The following is a 22,069-nucleotide window of genomic DNA, read 5'->3' as shown; positions in this document are numbered from 1 at the left end:
TTATATATATATATATATATATATATATATATATATATATATATATATATATATTTGAGACAGGCTCTCACTAGGTAGCTAAGGGCCTTGCTAAGTTGCTGAGGCTGGTTTTGAACTTGCAATCCTTCTGCCTCAACCTCCTGAGACACTGGGATTACAGGAGTGTGCCACTGTGCCTGGCTTCTCGCAATTTCTCACCTTCGTTATTAAGTGACTTAGAAAGCAAATTAACATTTTACAAGAAATGGAAGAAATGGGAACAGATCATAGTTGGACAGAATGGTGGGAAAAGAATGTTTCTCAGAGAAGGAGGATTCAGAAGAATTTATTTTAAAAATGTCTGTTTTGAAGGAGCACAATGAAAATACACATAGGATAAGCTTCCTCACAATTTTGGAGGAACTGTGCTCATGAATATGTTTTCAGGAACAAGGTTTTAGAAAACAGAATTACCCCTTTAATATTGTCTTAAAGGACAACAAAGAGATATATCACCAGAAATATATCGCCAAAAACAGACACCAGAAAAAAAAAATCCTTAAATTTATAGTAGTATAAATTATACTTTCATATTAAATCAAATCATTAAAAGGATTATATTATGATAAGTTTTCATGACCAGAAATAATTTGTTGTATTGGTGAGATTGTTCATCCACACACGTTTACTTCTGTAATCATTTGGTAATTCTGAATTTGAGTGAATGGATCATGGAGCAACACAGGAGGCCAATCTTGCCCTGTGTGGACTCATCCAAATGCATCTATTTCTAATTGTACCTAGATGAGAGGAAGGCTTTCAGGAAAAGCATTTGTATGTCAGTCAAGAGCTACATGTCATTTAAAATTGTATCTTGAAATCACAAAAGGGAATATTAGCATTGTAATCATAACTATGTTGGAAATTTGAAAGTTTTAACATGAAAGTTACAATGAAGCCCATCTGGTGTTACTACCTTGTTGGAATGCTTCAAGCAGACAAGATCTCTACTGGGGGTATATGAGCAGCCTGGTGCCTTTTTCTGGAAGGTTCATCAGCACCTAAGCCCTGGAAAGGGGACTGTAGACAATGGCTAATTCAATTTCCATATAGAAAATAATATTTCTGACTTCATAGAAAAGCAGAACATGCTGAGCTCCCCAGCACAGCTCCCTCCTGAGTGGCAGAGGGCTGGTGAGACCAGTGAAATCTAATGGGTTTGTTCAAATACATTCCCAGAGGAGGTGTCAAAGTTCAAAGGAGATTGTGGAAAGAAAACAACCCATGCCAACCATAATGAGCTCATGTCACCTAAAGAGTTCCCAAACAGTTTACCAGCAAGCTCAACAAGGGAGATACCAGAACACTAATAGGGTCGTCTTTTCATTCCTTCCCTTCAGTGAGTAGGCACAGCACAGAATTCTCAAGAGAATCTTAAGAGTACATAAAGATCCATTTTACTGTACAGAGGTGAACAGGCTTTGGGGAAACTGCTGTGAGGAGAGCCTGATCAATATTGAACTGTAAAACCAATTACATGTGTTGGGCAGTCCAGGGGGAACACAGGGTCCCTCACCTCCCTTTTCTCAGTCTTTCTCTGAGGTCCTCTGACCTGCAGACACTCAGTAAAAGATAAGAAGGCTCAGTGATAAACTGAAAGATGCTTCAATTGATTTTGCAGATAATCCATATCATTTTCCAGCAAATGACTAACATCATTTTCAATCATTAAAACTTACGAATAATCTCTCTGAATCTCTATGTATCTCAATACGTACTTGTAAAAATAATTCATAATCTCAATTGAATTCTAGATTATGATTATTATGTTTTATGTGGAAAAGCTGGAAACAGAATGAACTTATTGTCAAAGATGGGGTCACATTTCAAATACCTTGGGGTTTGGTTGCTTTTCCTAACCATCCCACCATCATTTTGAATTCTGTCACAATTAAATTCTTTTACAAGTTTATTTTGTTTCTGATTTTAAAGTAATTCCAGCCTATGCTGAAGAGGTTTTGGGTAATTATTATAATTTGTATAAGAATCAATACTTTTTAGAACCCCCAAATTATTGAAAGCTATTTAAAAGCCAGGTAGTTAGAATAAAAAGCATTACTATTTAGGAATCACCATTTAATTTTCTATAAGGTTGTCCATTGACTGCATTTATTTTATTGAGAAGTGAATGATACATACATAATTGAATGCAAGGAACCTGGTGGAATAAGTGTAGAAAGGGTTTCTTCCCTAACAAAACCACCCAGAAGCCAATATAATAGTGTGAATGAGCAATTTCTAATAGAAATTTCTGTGGTGATGGAAATGGCCCTCTGTGCTGCTCAATACAGCAGCTGCTCACCAACTTTGGCTACTGAACACCAGAAATAAGTCCCATCAAATGGAGGAACTGAATTTTGAATTTCATTAATTATGAATTCATTTCAATTTCAATAGCTACACATGGCTATTGGCTATTAGATAGTGAAGATTTAGATAAAATCATAATTGAAAGAAAGAGAAAACAAAGTAAGGTTACAAATGAGTACAATTTAGAGTAGGAACAATATCCTAATTAAGTCAAATTATCCAAGAAATACACGGGGAGAAGTGGGCTTATTAAAAATAGTTCAACAGGTTGGATACTGGAAGAAAAATATTTAGATAAAATACTTTGATATTTTATAAACAAAGTTCACTATGTGTTATAAAATGCGCTTTGGCAACCCACTCAAACTTAATTGGAGCTCTATTGAGATATAATAACTACATAATCCCAATTATGTTGATTACAATTAGATCATACAATCAATCACCTTTCTTCAGATAATGTTATCATCATACAGATCTTCCCATTATGCAAGGGGCCTACTAATTCACGGCAGGGGATATCTTAGCTTCTATGACTCACTTTGAGGCACTACTCTATCAAGTCATTATCTCTGGAGTTTTATATAACAGACCTTATGCAATTTTCACTCAGCAGAAACATCCTGCTGGTCTCTTACAGTAGGAAGACAATGGTCCCCTCCCCACCTATCTGTACTTCTTCCTGGCATGGGGCTATCAAGCCAGAACAATTTATTTAGAGTGCAAGGGAAAGAGAAAAAGTGCACTTTCCCAAGTCCCTGGATAAGTATGGAAATCACTTCTTTCCTGAATCAGAGGCTTAAGCTGAACACATTTTAAAGCAGAATTTATGTATTTCAAAAATATTTCTTGGAAATGTTCAAAATGAAATATTTTTCTTCCTTCAATATTGTGCTCTTCAGGGTATGAACAGAAAGTAAATGTTAAGGCGATATCATGAACTTTGATTATTCCCACACGTAACTGGATTTAATTAAGATTGTCAAAAAGGCACACTATTTCCTTGGAGAAATTTTACTTAGTCATTCATGTATCTATTCAGTATACATGGAGTATTAATGTCAGCCAGTTATCTACTGACACTGGGGATATGACAGAAAATAAAGTCACCTCACCTGTCCTCAAACTCTTCTTAGTCTAATACAGAAAAGAGCACACACAGCAGGGTAAGCCTAGAGTACCCTGTGAACACACAGTGAGAAAACTTGGCCAGAAAACAAGCGAAGCAATCAGAAAAGGTATCCTAGGGAACATCAGATCTGGTGTGACTCAGATGCAAGGGACAGTATTTTTGCATGAGATAAGCCCAGAGACAGGCAATAGTATTTGTGGGGGTGAAGAATTCAGTTCTGAATAACTAAATCTTAGGTTTCTTGGGATGTCAGGGTCAAGCTATCTGGTAGACAAATGGATATAAAATCTGAAATTCAAACTCAGCGCAGCGGGCATGCCTGTAATCCCAGTGACTAGGGAGGCTCAGGCACGGTGATTGCAAGTTCGAGGCCAGCTTCAGCAACTTAGCGAGGCCCTAAGCAATTTGGTGTGACCCTGTCTCAAAATAAAATAAAAAGGACTGGGGATGGCTCAGTAATTAAGTGTTCCTGGGTTCAATCCCTGGTACCAAACCAAAACAAACCAAACAAAACAAACTGAAACTCAGGGGAAGGAATGGGGTAGATAAGGAGATTTGGGAGTGTTGTGCATTTGAAACCAGAAGAGCTAGAGAACTCTCTTTCAGGCAGTGTACTGAATAAGAAAATTAAAAGGTCAAGGCTTGGGATGATAGGGAAATTCCACCATGGAAGGGCACCAGTGGAGAAAAAAAAGAATACCTGGGAAATCAGCAGGACAGCACTGATGTGAGGAGCACCCGGGAGGAGAGTGCATTGTGAATGCCAAGAGGAGGACCTTCCAAGGCTCTAGTCCCAGGAGATTCAAATGCACCCCCCAAATCCAGTCAACTAAATGGCAAAAACATCTTTAGTTTGGCAATTAGTGGAATCACCAATAAACTTAACCAGATCAATTCCAGCAAAATGGTGGGAAGAAGCTGGTTATAATGGATTCAAGAGTGAACTGAAGGTGAGAAGTGATAACAGTAAATGAATAGAAAACTCCTTTGGAAATTTCAGAATAGGAATGAGAAATGATGTTGCAGCGTGTTGGGGCCTGGCCCAGTTCACGGACATAGCCCCTAATACCATTGTGAAGTAGCTCTAGGATGATAGCGAGTCCTATGGCCAAGCTTCCTTAGACTCATAATTATAGACCTTGATCAGAAGAACTTTTGAAGCCAACAGTCCTGAATGTTAGTGAAGAGCAAAGAAGAGAATGAGTGCAAAGATTCTGGCAAACTAGAAACTGCCATACAAATGTCAGTTATTATGGTCATTATTACTACAATTTGGTCTTGTTGGATTTTGGTCTGTATATGAGCCCAGTTTATATCAGAGTTGAAAAACAAATTGAAAAGTCTGCCCCATGGAGTTGTGGAGAGGAAACATCAGTAGTTAAATTATGCATCATGCATATAATTTAGACTTAAGAGATTCAATAGAAAACTGCAGTGAGCCACAATTGCCCTCTTTAGACAGCTCAATGTGAACTTCCTGGTAGAAAGAAAGCATTCCCTAGTCCTATGTAAATGGATGGGATAATAGGAGGATTGGCTGCTTGCTTGCTTCTCATTTCAGTTGGATAATTTGAATAAATTCTTTATACAAATTGTAACTGCTGTCATTTTGATAATAATCCAACTTGAAAATTTGGATTGTTGGGTTCAGACCCTTGCCAAGTCAAAACAAATGGAGGTTGGCTAATTAAGAATTTGAAGGGCGCTCTGGCACTGTTAGTAGTTAGAATCTTTTCTTGCAATGAAGTCTCCAACATGGGCCAGCTTTTCTTATTGGTATTATATTCAAAATTAAGCAGGAATTTATAAAACTCTATAACTTCAATAGGCCACAAACTAATGAAAGAACTGGAGTCTTCCTCTTGTACCCACAGAATCCCCAATTTCAGTTTAATTTTCCCTCTGATTCCTGTGCTTTTCACAATATAATCCTTTCACCCCTGCCACCCAAAATATATAAATAATTGACTCTGTACCTTTTAACTTTGGGAATAAGTTCTATTTAAAAATATTCATTTGTAGGCCAATATGATTGAGCACTTACTGTAAGTCTGGTCTTACTCAGGGAGATGTAACCGAGCAAGACAAAGTTTCTGCTTTCAAGGAGCACATATCTATTTAGGGAAAAATGTTTAAAAACATGTCACAATTCAATGAGATACATGCCAGAAGAAAGGCATTCACGATGGAGTGATTAATCTTCCAAAGACTGGAAAGATAGTGAAGTAGAACAAGGATTCACAGAGGAGAACACATTTCAATAGAGTATTTTGACATTTAAACAAGGGAAAGAAGAATATTTTCTCTCTCTTTTTTAATTTGTGTGTTTCTTGAGGTCACAGATTCTGCCTTATTCAACTTTGTTTTATTAAAAGTACAATGATGGGAACATAGGAACCCATAATACTTGTCAAGTTAATCCAACTGATGTTAAGGTTTCCTTTTTCTTTCTTCTGCCTTCACAGTCTTCTTGAACATAGCACGGTTTGCAGGTCTCATGTTACTGTTATAACATTAGTTCAAACGGGTTCTAGAAGCATAATTTTTCCTTCAGTCTTTGTTCTCTTTCTTATGCTTCTCAATTTCTCCAGGTAATGCTTTGGATTCCGATTGCCTTTGGCTGCTTGACAAATTCAAATGCATAATTAATTTAAGTTGCTGCTCCATTCCACACTTTGCAGATGTACAAATTCTAAAATCAAGATCTCTCAAACGTAGATGAGCTGGAGTTGTCAGCCATGAGATATGACGCTGGCATCTAGTATAATGCTTATCTTCTGTCATGTCCTTTTTAGCTCTCAAGATGTTTGCATATGTATATAGTTTCTTTCTCCACAGCTCCAGATCTGTTTCAGGGAATGATGGGTTTTAATGCCTTAAAGACGAAGAGATAATAGCTAATACCATTTAAAAAAAATCAGAATAGATGGAGGCCTCAGAATTTATGACACACGTCCCCAAATAAAGGAAATAGCAAGCCTAATCAATCAAGTTGCCTTGCTGTGATAAAAACTAAACAAAACCAAACTAGCTGTGGACAATATCAGCATTACGTAGTATGAAATCTTGGAGCAGAAAAAGTATTTAGAGATAACTTCCGAAGACAGCACGTCACCATTACCACGGCTAGAGTTCTTCAAATGTGCATTCCAGAAGTTCTCTTTGGTTTAAATCTAAAATCTCTATTTGCCAAGATCATTGTTTTACTGTTTTATTGTTATTATGTTGTTTTAATTCAGTTATGGGCTGCCAAAAGCATTGTTCAAAAAGAAAATCACTTCATTTTTAATTTGCTACATCTCATCCTGGTTAGCTTAGTTCTGTTTTTCTCAGCAGTGGAGGGCATTCTTTTGTTGTATCCTTACAAAATCTTTATCTCATCATACAAAAGCCCAAGGACATATGAAGTAGACACCCCCGAGTTCACATCTTTGACTACCATGGTCTACCTTTCTGAGCCTGTTTCTTTATAGCCTTTAAGAATTAAAGAGATTGCTATCAAAGGATTTCTCAAGTCTTTTAGACTCAATCATTCTATGACAGGGAGTTAGCTGTTGGGGTGGGGGGAAGATTTCCAAACAAGATAAGATGGACCTCAACATAGTACTGAAATATCTATATTCAAATGTTAAATTTATCAAACTTGCTTTCTAACCACTTACATGGCTACCTACCTGAAATCTATACCAGATTTCATATCTGGGATTTGTTTATTTATTTTATTTTTTATTTTTTGGCAGTGGTGCTGAGGATTGAACAATGGACCCTATGCATGCCAGGAAAGTTTCCTAGCTCCCTATAGCTGAGCTGTGCCCCTGCCCAGACCCTCATGTATGTCTTTTGAACATCACCCAAAACAATATGACTGAGAAATGGATACAAATGTGGTATAATTGTGTGTACGTGTGTGTGTGCGCGCACATGCATGTGTGTATTGTGATATATACTTCACAGGACAGATTCAGGATGCTGTGAGTGTATGACCATACCTGACCTATACATGGAGTCCTGCGTTTAATGAATGAGAAATAAATAATGGATTAGAGGGGAAAGAGGGCCAAATAAGTTTCAACTAGATGGACCTCAGGAAGGAAGGGCTAAATAATGTCATTTACTTAAGAACAAGAAGGGTTTTAAATGTTGAAGTGATCAGATAGATTTGCTCTTTCTATGTCTTTTTTTTTAGCCACACTGGGGATTAAACCCAGGGATGTTCTATCTCTGAGTTATAACCCCAGTCTTTTTATTTTTAATTTTGAGACAGGATCTAGCTAAATTGCCCAGACTGGTCTTGACACTGGAATCCTCCTGCCTGGGATTACAGTTGCACGCCACTAAGCCTGGTAAGGCTCTCCTTTTCTTAAAGATTAATTTGGTTTTTTGGTGGAGAATGAATTGAAAGACAAGAAAGACTTTGGGGAATCTGCTTATTAGTAATCTAATAAAATTTGTTAAAATTTTCTTCCTCTTAGTTTTTACCATGATTGGCAGCTGCCCCAAGGTACTCTCCTCTCTTCTCAGGAAATCTTTCAAAAATTTCTCACTGTATCTTCATCTTTCTCCTTTTATGTACATGTTGTCTTTCTTCCCAGCATTAGCTATTTACTTTTTTTTTTTTTCATGAAAAACCCATGCTTCTCTCTGACTTGCTAAATAAATTAAAGAAGCAAAGTGGGCATGAAACTTGTAAAGCCTCAAGTCTCATGCTTGGTTTAATTCTCTGCAGTCAATGTCTGAAAATTCTTAATTTTAAATAAAAAGCTCCATATTTTCATTTTTCATTGGGCCTCCCAAATTCTTTATCCACCTATGGAGCAAAGATTTTGGTTATATAGGAATAGAGTGAGCAATGCTTATTTTCATTCTAGACTCCTGTCATCTAATGCTCAATTTAAATTGTTAACTTGATTGGATTAAGAGATGTCCAAAATTAGGAGGCTTCTGGGTGTGTCAATGAGGGTGTATCTAGGAATGATTGGCATGTGGGATAGAGAACTGAAGTGGAGACTTTCCCTAAGCATGGGCAGTGCCATCCCATAGGTTGGAGGCTTGCATAGAATAAAAGTTGGAAGAACAAAGAAGAAGCAGAAGATGCAAGCTCATTCTTCTCAAATAGTTTCTTGATTGCTGCTGTGATTTCCTAAGGACCTCAGACTCTGGCTTCTTTACTCTTAAAAAGCAGACTCTGTCAGTGATTCTCCAGAAAGTTTCCAGAAGCTTTTGGTCTCAGACTGGGGTAGCATCATTTATCCCTATAGTTCTGAGGCTTCAGCATCTTGGTCAGGGCAGCTACTGATTCCTCTAGCTCTCCTGCCTGCAGACAGCCATTGTGGACTATCCAGCTTCTGGCTGTGATAGCCAATCTAATAAATCCACTTTTTATGATCATACCTCCTGTTGGTTCTGTTCCTCTAGAGAACCCTAATAAATATCACCTACATGTTCAAAGCTTTGTCCATTTTTAAAAAAATTTTCAGCAGCACCAACATTATCCAATTTACTATTGCCTTTTTTTTTGGTATTATAGTATTAAAATACAAATAACTAAAATTTGGCAAAACAGACTTTAAAACAAAAAGTGGCTACCAGAGATAAAGAAAGATATTTTACAGGCAAAAACAGATATTTTAACAATAGTAGTTGGAGACATCAATGTTTTTCTCTCAATAATGAGTATAAAAAATAGGCAGAAGACCAATAAGAACATAAAGATCTTGAACAATACTATAGACCAACTAAACCTATCACACATTTATAAGAAGATACATTCTTCTCAAGTGCAGATGGAGTATTCTTTAGCATATGCCATAGATGGATAATTTAAAAAAGCTCTAATAAGCCTAAAACACTTGAAATTTTATGAAGTGTCTTGTGGAAATTAATAACACATTATTATGTAACCACTGGATCAAAGGAGAAATGATGACTGAAATAGAAAAAATACTTCGAGCTGGATAAAAGCTGAAAAGACCAATATGTATGGAGTGAAGGTAAAGAAGTGCTCAGAAAGAAATCAGTGGCTGCTTTTGTCTGTATTTATAGGAGAAAGAAATGATTTCAAATTGAATAACATGATGTTGTGCTTAAAACACTAGGAAATAAGAGCAAACTGAGTGTGATGTAAACTGAATGAAATAAATCACAAAAATTAGAGAATAAATAAATGAAATAGAGAAAAAGTAATGAAACCAAAAACTTGTCCTTTGAAAGATCAACCAGACTGACAATCTTTAGTTAGACTGATCAAGAAGAAAAGGAAAAAAACATTCAGATTACAGATTCAGAAGTGAAAGAGGGAACATCATATTACTGACCTTACAGAAATAAAATTTATAAAATGCTATAATTATGAAACAAAACTCAATAATTTTGGTTGATCAATTAGATAATTTAGATAGAATGGGGCAATTTCTAGAAATAACTAAAACTATCTAAACCTTCTCAAGATGAAAAGGAAAGTTATAAGCAGACCTATAAAAGGTAATCAAAAAGCAAGCTGAAAACAAAGGCTCAGGCCCAGATGGTGTCTCCACTAAAATTTATCAATGCTTTAAAGAGTTAATATCACAAGTTCACAAACTCTTCAAGCAGAAGGAGGAACACTTAACCAACTCATTCTAGAAGGTCAGAGCTACCCTCAAACCAAAACCAGACACAGATATCATTAGAACAAAATATAGAGAACAGTATTTCTTTCTTTTTTTTTTTGGGGGGGGGGGGACATTATTTTTATGAATGTGGACCCAAGAAATCTCAGAACCTCCAATAAATATTGAGTTGGAGCAATAATGGTGAACACACTTATGTTGTCCCTCATCTTATGGGGAACGCCGTCAGTCTTTCACCATTAAGTATGATGTTTACTTTGGGTTCTTTATATGTGCCTTTTATTAATTGAAAGAGTTCCTTTTTTCCTAGTTTGTTTGCTTTCCTGAAGGGATGCTGGGTTTTAACAAATGGTTTTTTTTCTGCATCTATGTAGATTATCAGGTAGTATTGTTCTTTTATAAATTACATTCATTTTTTATGTTAAATCTTGCATTCCTGTGGTAAATCCCCCTGATCCAGAGAAACAGTTATTTTTATACACTGCTTGATTAAGATTGCCAATATTTCATTGGCAAATAAATATTTCAAAGAAATAAATGGAGTCCTTATTGGAAGAAAGAAGTAAAACTATTTCTATTCACAAATGATATTATTTTGTGTACAGAAAATCTTAAATCCATTTAAAAACCCATAGAACTAATACATGAGCTCAGCAAGGTTACAGATGTATGACATCTAGGTCAATAATCATATTTCTGTGAACTTAAAATAAGTAATCCAAAAATAAAACTTAAGAAACATATTCCATTTACGATGACACTAACAAAGTGAAAAACTCAGGGCTAAAATTAATAAAATTGTGCAAAGCTTATACTGTAAATACTGCAGGAAAGACAGAGTTGAAAGATAATGTAAAAAATTAAAATAAGCAGAAAGACACCTCATGTTCAGGCTGGTATTTCCTCATTATATTAAACAGAGACACCATATGCATCAATCAGCCATGCTATCTCTAGGTGAATACCCAAGAGAACATACAAACTTGTACATAAATGTGTAATTCAGCATTATCTGTGGTAACACCAAAGTGCCAATCATTAATGAATAACTGAACAAAATATGACATACCCATGGAATGGAATACTACTTTTGTCAGTAGAAAGAATGAAGTAATGATACTTAACTATACCACATGGATGAACCTTGAAAATTTCATGCTAAGTGAAAAAAAAAGCAGATACGAAAGACCACATATTGTATGATTCATTTATATGTTGTATTCATAACAGAAGAGTTTATGGAAACAGAAAATAGGTTAGTGGCCACTAGGGACTAACACCACTTCAATGTTTGGTTCCTTGGACCACTTATCAGCCCAGTGGTTAAGAATGTGGCTTCTGACGTCAGATTGCTGTGTTTAAATCCTTCATTAGAGGGACTTTGGATGAGTCATTCAATGTCTCTGAGCCTCAGGAACTAGAATTCAATTATGTTAAGAAAGAAAAGAATTGGTGTCTCGTCATTATTTTTTTGAAATGTGGATAAATTCAATTTTATAAAGATTTGTATGCCCAATTTGCAGAGCATACCTCCTCATAGAACTGTGTAATTAAATGAAGCTTGCACTGAAGTACCCTAAGGTTTTAGTAAGTGGTAACAACTGATATTGGTACCAAATTAATAATTTTATAAAAGAACAATTTTTAATTGAGAAGACCAAGAAAGGTATACCAATAGAATCTTTAGTAAACATCTCCCAAATATTGTGATTTGGTGGTGAAATTCTTACTTCTTAGGGAGCTGACTTCTTAGGGGGCTGGGGATGTAGCTCAGTTGGTAGAGTGCTTGCCTTGCATGCACAAGGTCCTGGTTTACTTACTTCTTAGGTAAATCGTTAAAAAAGAAGTGTTAGTGTTTCTAGATTTAGAGGCTAAAAGAATTCTTACTTTTTTTTGCATTTGCTTTTTCTGATCTTGGACTTGATCTTTCTAGCTCATTTGCTGTCCAAGTAAAAGGAAGACTTAAAAAAAAAATGAGAAGGCTTCTTAGCATTTGGAAAGTCAATATACACCTGAAATTTAATATCTTTTCCAAATAAGCTTCTTTTTTTTTTTCTTCCATCTTTTGAGCTTGGAGGCAATGTGTATAGACCAAAGCTCAGGGATCCTGTCTTTGGAGGACCTGTAATTTTAGACCAAAGAGCACCTCACCTTTCAGAAGAGTAACTCCTGAAAATATTCAGTACCTATTTCCAGCGTCACAAAGGTGACCAATTTCTTAGAGTAGGGACGCATTTCACATGATACTGTAATTTCTACCAAACTGTAATAAATGCCAATAGAGCCTAATTCAATTTTCAAATTCAAATTAGTCTTTGTTTCTAGGCATTTTTATTGGAAAGAGATGGGAAATGCGTTTTCAAGAAAAGTAAAAGTATCTTATAAGTTCCCACTGATATCACAATTCAATTTCAAGATTATGGAATTTTTATTTAAACTTATTGATCTATCTATATTGACTTTATTCCCTGCTGAAAATCCAAGTTTTCCCTGACATCAGCATAGTTGCATATTTGCTTTAAACCAAAATACATAGGCAATAGTCTGAAAATCAAACTGTGGTTCCTGGAAATAGTTTAAGGTATCATCGCTGGTTTCAACACTTACAGATTCAAAGTATGATTTTTAAAATTCACTTGGAAAAGTTCCTTCCTGTGGGGCTAGGCCAATAACTCATTTAATGGCTAAAGTTCATTTGTATCACTTTCCTTCCCATTTAAAGGCAACATAAAAATGGTTTCATAATTATGTAAATATGTGCATTTCTCTAAAGTTAAATGATCAAAATAGTGTATAAAAATTATATTCAGAGAATTCTACCCTTAGACTATTCTAATCTGCACACTCCTACTTCTCAGTAAACTTTTTTAAAGTTGTGACTTATACACCCATTTATATAAATCATTTTTATAAATGTTAGCACATTATAAATAGTTACACTACCTTGAGATTGCTGCCTTACAGTATATTAAGATATTTTACATTACTTTTCAAAGCGAGGTGTTACTCTCTTATTTAGATGCACTATAATAATCAACCAGCCATCTATTGATGAATATTTTTATTGGCAGCCTTTTTTTTCATTTAGAAATTACATTGCAATGAACAGTCCTGCATATATATATATATATATATATATATATATATATATATATATATATATTTTTGGTAAAATGTGCTAATGTAAAGNTTTTTTTTTTTTTTTTTTTTTTTGTGCACTTAACAATGTGCCTTTGAAATAGAATCCTAATGAGATTGTTGGGTTGGATGGTAAATGCACATTTAATTTGGCTAGATGTTTGTCTGATTTCACTTCAAATTTATGCACTTCTAAAGCAATGCAATGAAGTACCTATTTCCTCACAGATTTGTCAAAAAATATTCTGATTCTATTTCGTTTCTTTCTTCTTTTTTCCCCCTAGTTTTGGAAATTGAACTCACAGACTTATGAATGCTAAGCACATACTCTACCACTGAGTTCTATCCTCAGCCCTTTCTTGCCTTTTTAACATGATTTTAGGTATACTGCTTCTTAATTTTTAGAGGAGTTTCATGTATCATCTTTTTAGCCATCTGTAGTCTATGTAGCTAGTAGTTTTCCATTTCATCATTCATCTTCTTAAAACTCTGTTTTTTGTCATGCAAAAGTTGTGTGTGTGTGTGTGTGTTTGTGTGTGCGCGCGTGTGCAGTATAATTAAACTCATATTCCCTGAATTTTAAGTATAGTTAAGAAAGTTTTTCTTGCAACCCAGGTATAAGAAAACTCACCTGTGTATATTTTTTTGTAAGATGTATGGCTTAACATTAAACATGCAACTCCCTGACTCATTTAGAAGTCATCAAGAAAGTCCCCAAAATTTATCAAGCATGAGCAAATGGAGGCGGTTCCAGTATACCAGTTGCTATTGTGAAGCATGCCATTGATATGAGAGCCATGTGTCCTCATTTGTTACTTTGTATCTTCTTAGTTACAATGGTGTGTGTATCATCATCAGTAAAATTCCTGGTGTCTCAAATACTCCAAATCAACCTTTTTTTTAAAAAAACAATATTTTTTAGTGGTAGATGGACACAAGACCTTTATTTATTTATTTATTTATTTATGTGCTACTGAGGATCTAACCCAGTGCCCCCATAAGCTAGGCAAGTGCCCTGTCACTGAGCCACAACCCCAGCCCAATCAAAAGCCTCTTTGAACATTAAGGAAATGTTTCATCATTCTTGATGAATAGTACAGGATAGCATTGGAGGCAGAACGTATTACTATTTGAAAAAAAATTGCTATTTCTCTAATCAGATTTGTTTTGTTTTTAGCATAAAACAACCATGGTTCAATTGTGGAACAGTGCTCTCAGAAACATCAACAAAATAGTGAATTTTCTGTGTAGGGAAATAATCATTATGTCTTTTTCAATGGTTTTGTTTTTACCAGATTGGCATTGACTATGGCTTATAAAGATATATCCATTTTCTTCTTTCAGGTTTAGAAAATTGATGATCCCCCAAAGGACACACACAATATAAAATACAGTAAAGACTCACCGCTACTGGAAGCATCGTTCAGGTTTAGCAGTCCTCCTCCTAGCCCTCTGTAACTATGGTAACTGTAGGTCCCATTTCCATTGATGTATAAGACCTCCTGTGAGCCCGGAACCGTTGACGTTGAATAGGTGGCCTGGGCTGCCTCTGGTTTACACTGTTTGTCCCCTGGAGCAGACTCGTCCTGCAATGACACACCACACTTCGTTATTTATCAAGTCATCATACTATTTCACCTCGACTGGGACTGTCTAAATGTCACCTACATAGCTTTACATAGCAAATATTAAGTAAGTCCATATGCACAGTTTCCACAATTTTGCTAAAAACTAAAAAAAGACAGCAAAGAAACTAGGTGGGCACATTAGAGACAGAGCAATTAACAATTTCCAGCTGAATTTAAAATTACACGTAGAGAGTCATTCACAATAGTCAAGAAGTGAAACAGTCTATATGACCCCTGGCAAGCAAATGGATAGAGAAGACATGGCATATACTTACAATGGAATATTATTCAGCCTGTAAAAAGAAGAATACCCTGTTCATTTACAACAAAATAGATGAAACTTAGGGACATTATGCTGAGTGAAATAAGCCTGTTACAAAAAAGCAAATGTTGCATGAGTCTATTTATCTTATATATCTCATGCATTCAAACTCACAGAAACATAAAGAAGAATGGTGGTTTCCAGGTGTCAGGGGGAAGGGAGAGGGGAGAGTCAGTCTGTAGTTGTACACTTTTAGTCATGCAGGGGCAGTGCAGGCACGGTCCTAGAGCTCTGTTGTACCAAGGGTATGTGGTTGACAGCATTGTACTGGGTACTTAGAAACTCCTGAGAGGGTGAATTTTATGTCAAAAAATAAAATTAAGAGAGAATGAGCTAGGCTTAAAAAATCATGTGAAGAGAAATTATAATAAAAGGAAAAGAAACATTTGACAAAAATTTGAGTTCCTCAAAATCTTTTTCTGCAGGCCTTCTTCCCTGTCTCCCTCTCTCCCTCACCTTCCTTTTTCTCTCCTCCTTTCTCTTTATATTTCATGGTAAGCAAACTAAGTAAGCAAAATTGAGTATCAACTCTAAGCTAAGCCTGTTACATGCATCACCACAGCACGACGACAAGGACCTTAATAAACAAACGGGCCTTTCAGCTTTTTTTGGCTTTTGTTTTTTGTTCTTAAAATACACCTATGTTCACAAAATTTGCTTCAAACTCTACAACCATGTCAGGCTGTGAGGAAATAAAAATTCAAATTTCTAATAAATTATGCGAAAATTGTTAGTAAAACTCAGCATGAGTTTATAAAGCCTAAAATATATACAATATGTTTAATTTGTCTATTCTTCTGTATTACTTATCTTCTTTCTTTTTTAAACAGGAAAGAATTATAAACAGATTTCTAGTGAGTCCTTGGGCATGCCTTTATCATCATCAGAAGCATTTTTCAGGTCTTAAGTTTAGATTACAATGGACGTTCAGCTAAACAAGTAACTTTCAAATCGTTTTGTGGATCTAAGCGATAGAAAAGAGGGAGTATGGAATGAGTTTGCTCCGGGGACTTAGGAATGTTTTTTATATGGAGAGATCCTTCACATCATGAAAACATCGCTATGTCAGCAGTTAATTTTGCTCTTGGTCTCTGCTGTGTTCAGCTACATCCAATGTTTGACACTGACCATCATGTTCAGCCAGAGATATCTGACAGAAGGCCTATAGATTTTAACTTTTCATTTATAGAAAGATTAGGAAAGCAAAGAGTAGCATTCAAAATTTAAAAAACATATATATATAACTTGACTTCCCAATCTAAATAGTGGAGCCAGAAACAGCAACATTTTTCAAAGTAGATTGAAGTGAAAATAAAAGGAAATGGGAAGGAAATCACTGTATAGCATAAAAAAATATAAACAAGGGAATTTTTATGTAGATTTATTTGCCACGTATTGCCTTTTAAAATGCAATAAATAATGATGCATCTGAGATTTACGTAGTACAAATATGAACTGAATTAAATTGATGTATAAACTAGAAAGTCTGATTGTAATTTAAAATCTTGCTATTTGAACCTTAGAAAACCCTGGTAGGGTTAATTACCTTAGAATAGCACTTTCCCTGAGAGAAACTGTCTTAAAGAGGGGACTTAAACAGAAACAGATTTCTGGTATTGCTGGCCCTCCGACTTTGAATGGGAAGTTAGTAATTTCCAGATTATTATTTTTAATTCCGACAGCTGCTCTTTGTCAGCAAAAAGTACTCAAAGAAGGAGAATTTGGGATTGTGGCTCTCTATAGAGGCTGTTAGGTCTTTGCCAACATTACCTCTGGTAATTGAGACTTCTAGACATATTTCTATTTGACAAATAAGTGAACAATGTAAAATTGTTTTCTTTTGTGTCAAGGTGAACTTGTATATTATACATAGTAAAGAAACTTCAATAATCTACAACATTATTTACAGAAATCAGTTGTTGGAAGTGTGTGTCATAATAAGCAAGTGTGAGGTCAATAATCATACTAACTACAGGGCTACTCTAAATGAGAATTATTAACAAAGTCAGTAATACTAGTGGCACAGAAACATAGTAATTATTAGAGTCTAGAACCAACTATTTTTTAAATGGCATGTTATAGCGACCAGGTGATTGAAAAAACAGTTCAACCAATGATGACTACAACTTATACACAATTCATCAGCCCTTCATAAGGGTCCAATGAAATGGTCTGCCATCTAGGAGTGCCAGCTTCTCTGCCTGGGGACAGAGATGCACATATGTATATATACACATATGATAGTACTAATATTATATAGGCATGTAATAAATAAATATGTATAATACATGTGTATATATAAATAAAAATCTAAAATAAAAAATGCTCTGATATCTAAAAATTCTTGCCTGTAAGACACTCAAAATTTTTTGAATTTGGAACGCTGCAGAGTTTAGATTGTTAATATGGGATTGCTCACATAATATTCTATGGAAATATTCCAAAGTCCAAAAAGCTATAAATATCCAACATAGTTCTTATCCCAGTTATTTCAGATAAGGGATACTCAAACTTGTACACCCACCTATTCCTCCACAGTGGAATAGACATGTCATATATTCATTGAGTTTCAGATTATTAAAATGGCACCACTTCCAAAAGATTAAAAGATAAACCTGTGATGTTTACATGGTGCTATTGTTTGGTTGTTGGATGTTCCCCAAAGGTTCAGTGTTGAAGGCTTGGTCTCCAGGGTAAGGCTACTCCTGGGAGGTGGTGGAATCCTTGGGGGAGTTCCTTAGGTCTCTGGGAATATGCCTTCAAAGGAGATTGTGAGAGCCCAACTCTTCCTCTCTTTTACTTCCTGCTTCAAGATGTAAGTGGTTTTGCTCGTCTGTGAGCTCCCAGTCATTGCCATCTGGCACCTCCACCAGAGGCTCAAAGCAATTAAGTCACCTGTTCCTGGTGGTAAAATCTCTAAATCCCTGGGCTAGATAAGATTTTTCTCTTATAAGTTAATTGTCTCAGGTATTTTTGTTATAGAAACACTAACCTATTTAATATACATAAATGAATCTTTTTTATCATGTGTATAATTCTATTCCCTACTAAATAGTCATGTTTAAGCTGATCTCCATGGAACTGTAAGGATGTTTTCCTGAGATTATGAGTATAGACATACAGAGAAGGTTGCATACTGCATCCTTCCTTGTTTACCATTCTAGTGGCTTTGCTTTACTCTACTTTACACTTGTAAAAAATCACTGCATCCAAAGCTTTGTGAAAACTATTGGGCCATAAAATATTCTTCCTGTGAAAAAACACAGCTATTGAAATTCTGAAAGAAGGAAGAATGTTCTATTTTTTAAAAGCAATTTTGGGGTCCTTGGGAAGGGACTTGCCTCAAACAGTTCCATCACTTAAATATTGAAAATGACTTGGGAAACTGATAAAACTTGAATTTCTAGTTTTAGAAAACTAATGACTCTTATGAAACATACCAATCTATTTCTCTCTGTTTGAAAATGACAATAAAGTATGCTCACAGAAGAGCTTCTTCTCACTGATGAGTAAAAAGGGAGAAGGAGCAAGCATTGTCACTTTGGTATTTTTTCATTCTTTTTAAGATAGAATTAACTTGCATTATTAAATGTGGTTTTTAAGATTTGTCTCAGCCTTTCATTATTAACTGTTATTCCAAACCACAGTAATCACTTAGCAGGCAGATAATTAATTCCATTAACAAATAAAACAGACTCTGTAGGAATTATTTGTATCCAAACACAGATTTATGTTATTCATGTTTTTGGCAGTTCATTATATATTGAGAAATACAATATTGGAAACTTCCAGTAGAATCTGCTCTGTAGGAGCTGGATGTGGTGGCATGCTCCTATAATCCTAAATAGTCAAGAGACTGAGAAGGATGATTTGCAAGTTTGAGGCCAACCTGGGCAACAGAATGAGAGCCTAATAATAATAATTAATAATAACCATTATTGTTGTTGTTATTATTATTGCCTATAGAGTCCTTGGGGCAAAAGTTTAGTATAAAGTTAATTTGTGTTTTACCTTGAATGACTATGAATATTGGTTTCAAAGAATGATTTTTTTAACATAAAAAATAAACACCCTCTAGAGTCACATTTTACCTCTCAAGCAACTTAAAATCATTAGTTCCCCAAGTTTTTACAGCTAAGAGTTGACCTCCTAGGTGGCAATGAAGATTGTTTTCAAAACAATTGGTTTCATAACTAATATGTTATAAGACTTTATGCAATAAAATAAATTTAATCCATCAACAAAATAAATTAACAAATTCCTCTCTAAGTTTTCATAGAAAATATAAGCCCTGCCCCAGCTATAAACCTTTGGATTCTATGGTTAGGAACTGGACAGAGAAAAGTTTGGACTTCCCAAACTTGGTCTGTTACATGGATGAAGCACACAGATTGAATTCCTAACTTACTGCAGACCAGACCCTTAAAGAATCCTTTACTTTAGAAACTATAGAATCTTTTACTATAGTACGTGTTTTTTTCTTTTTTTCAAAATGGAAGTTGATTATGCTTAACTTTTTTTTTTTTTTTTTGTCGTGCTGGGGATCAAACCCAGGGCTTTGTGTATGAGAAGCATGCACTCTACCAACTGAACTATAGCCCCAACCCAATGCTTAACTTTTTGATAATAAGTTTCCCTAAAATGTCATGGACAATGTTACATTAGCTTTACTATATCTCCCAAGACTTCCATTTTCTAAGATTTTAATCCTCTGCCATCTATTACATATTCTTTGTATTTTTATGAACTTTTATTTCCCCATAAAGATGATCAGAAAGCTCTAATTAAATTACTGTTTGACCCAGTCATCTTCGTACCTGATTTATGTTTGTATTTTATTTTATATATTTGTAGTGCTTAGGAGTTTGCAAGGCAATTTTGCTTTAAATGAAATTATATTATTGGCACAGCATGTGACATGGCCAGGATAATATATTTGTCATCCAACTTTTAAAGATAAGTAACTTTGCACAGACCCTCACATACCCTTATTATTGCAAAACAATAAATACATAAGTAAAATGCAGGCCTTGGTGTGCTTGAATTGCCTTGAGGTGATTACTGGATTTCCCCAGTGCATACATGTTCATTGTAGTCTATGCGACAGCTTTTTTATGTATTATTTTAAATTTCTTTGCTCTATTCAGACAGAGTGATTGAGTGCAATTTATTCCATGTATAAATTATTTGAAAACATCTCTACCTTCTAAAAGCTTCTCTTCCATCTGATATAAAGTGTTCCAGAACTAAGTACATTGCCAAGAGTTTCCAGGGAAATTCATAAAATATCTGAGAGAACCAGAGCTCCCATTTAAATGCTTTCCTGTTAAGGCAAAAACTGTCTTCACCTATTACTTGGGATAATTAGAGGTGATTTTTTATTACAACAACAAAACACACCCCCCTCCCCTACTTATGCACAGTCTCACATATAACAGCATCCAGGAGGATTTCTTCCATACAAGTAGAAGTATTCCACATGGTTTTATTAACTTGCTGGCCCTACAAATGATCCAAGATGCCAAGATTGCAAAGATGCACTTGACCCACAAAGACAGTACGGAAAGCCACATTTGGGCTAAATCTAGGTCATCTTAATGACAAGCTTTGAAATAACAGACAAGCTAGATTAAATGTGCTTCTGACTTAAAAAAACAAAAATAAAAGCAGAATAGCTGTTACCAGTATCAAACTTTTCAAGGAACAAGATATTTTAATAAATTCTTTGTAGCACTATTTGTACACACACATACTACATATGTATATGATTTTGTAAACTATAAAGGTTTGATCTCACTTGCATGCGGAATATAACAGAAACAGAAGAGAACGATGGTTAGCAGAGGGGTATGTATGTGCTGGCAGGGAGGGAGTAGAAAGTGTTTGATCCAGGTTACAGAGTTTCAGATAGGTGAGAAGAATAGATTTTGATAACTATTTCACAGCAGGGTGACTAAAGTTAATGCACTGCGTATTTCAAAACAACTAAGAGTAAATTACACTGAGGCTGGTTCCATAACTTGGCTATTGTGAATCGTGGTGCTACAAACATGGGTATGCATTTGTTGCTATAGTATGAGGACTTTAATTATTTAGGATAAATACTGAGGAGTGGTATAGCTGGGTCATATGGTGGTTCCATTCTTACTCTTTGGAGGAACCTCCATACAGATCTCCAAAGTAGTTGTATTAATTTACAATTCCACTACCAATGTAATAGCATTCATTTTTCTCCATATCCTTTCCAGTATTTATTATTGCTCATATTCTTGATGCCTGCCATTCTAACTGGATTGAGATAAAATTTTGGTAGTTTTTGCATTTCCCCAATTGCTAAAATTGTTGAACATTTTTTTTCATATATTTGTTGGCTATTCATATATCTTCTTTTGAGAAGTATCTGTTGAGGTGAGTTCATTTCTCCCTTTTAAAATTTTTTTTAGTTATACATGCACACAATATTTTTATTTTGTTTATTTATTTTTATGTGGTGCTGATGTTCTAACCCAATACCTCACATGTGCGAGGCAAGCTCTCTGTCACTGAGTCCCAACCACAGCCATCATTTCCCCTTTTCAGAATTTGTTTTTACTTTTTTTTTTTCTTATGGTAACATTTTTGAATTCTTTGTATATTCTGGATAGTAACCCTCTGTCAGGAGAGTAGCTAGAAAATATTTTCTCCCATTCTGTGGATTTTCTCTTTACATTCTTGTTTCATTTCACCCTGGGCAAAAGCTTTTAAACTTGATGCCATTCTATTGATTAGTTTTGGTGTTATTTCCTTAATTTTATGGGTACTATTGAGGAAGTTGTTGTCTGAACCTATATGTTGGAATGTTGACCATATGTTGATCATGTTTTTTTTCCTAGGGCTTTCAAAGTTTCTGGTC

General features: G+C 35.1%; 1 protein-coding gene across 9 annotated transcripts in view; it reads right to left on the bottom strand.

Moving 5' to 3' along the window:
* Positions 1-22,069, bottom strand: part of Nol4 (nucleolar protein 4) — a 302,493-nt gene that overhangs the window by 12,911 nt on the left and 267,513 nt on the right. For all 9 annotated transcript variants that reach the window (XM_048806380.1, XM_015482245.2, XM_015482246.2 and 6 more), the window contains one exon: positions 14,633-14,813. In XM_048806380.1, coding sequence (XP_048662337.1) covers positions 14,633-14,813 — 181 coding nt within the window. The remainder of the gene's footprint in view (positions 1-14,632; positions 14,814-22,069) is intronic.

Source organism: Marmota marmota, unplaced genomic scaffold, assembly GCF_001458135.2.
Source record: "Marmota marmota marmota unplaced genomic scaffold, marMar, whole genome shotgun sequence".
NCBI classification, from domain to species: Eukaryota; Metazoa; Chordata; class Mammalia; order Rodentia; family Sciuridae; genus Marmota; species Marmota marmota.
Note: the sequence above shows the minus strand (reverse complement) of the source record. Positions and strands in the feature narration are given on the sequence as shown.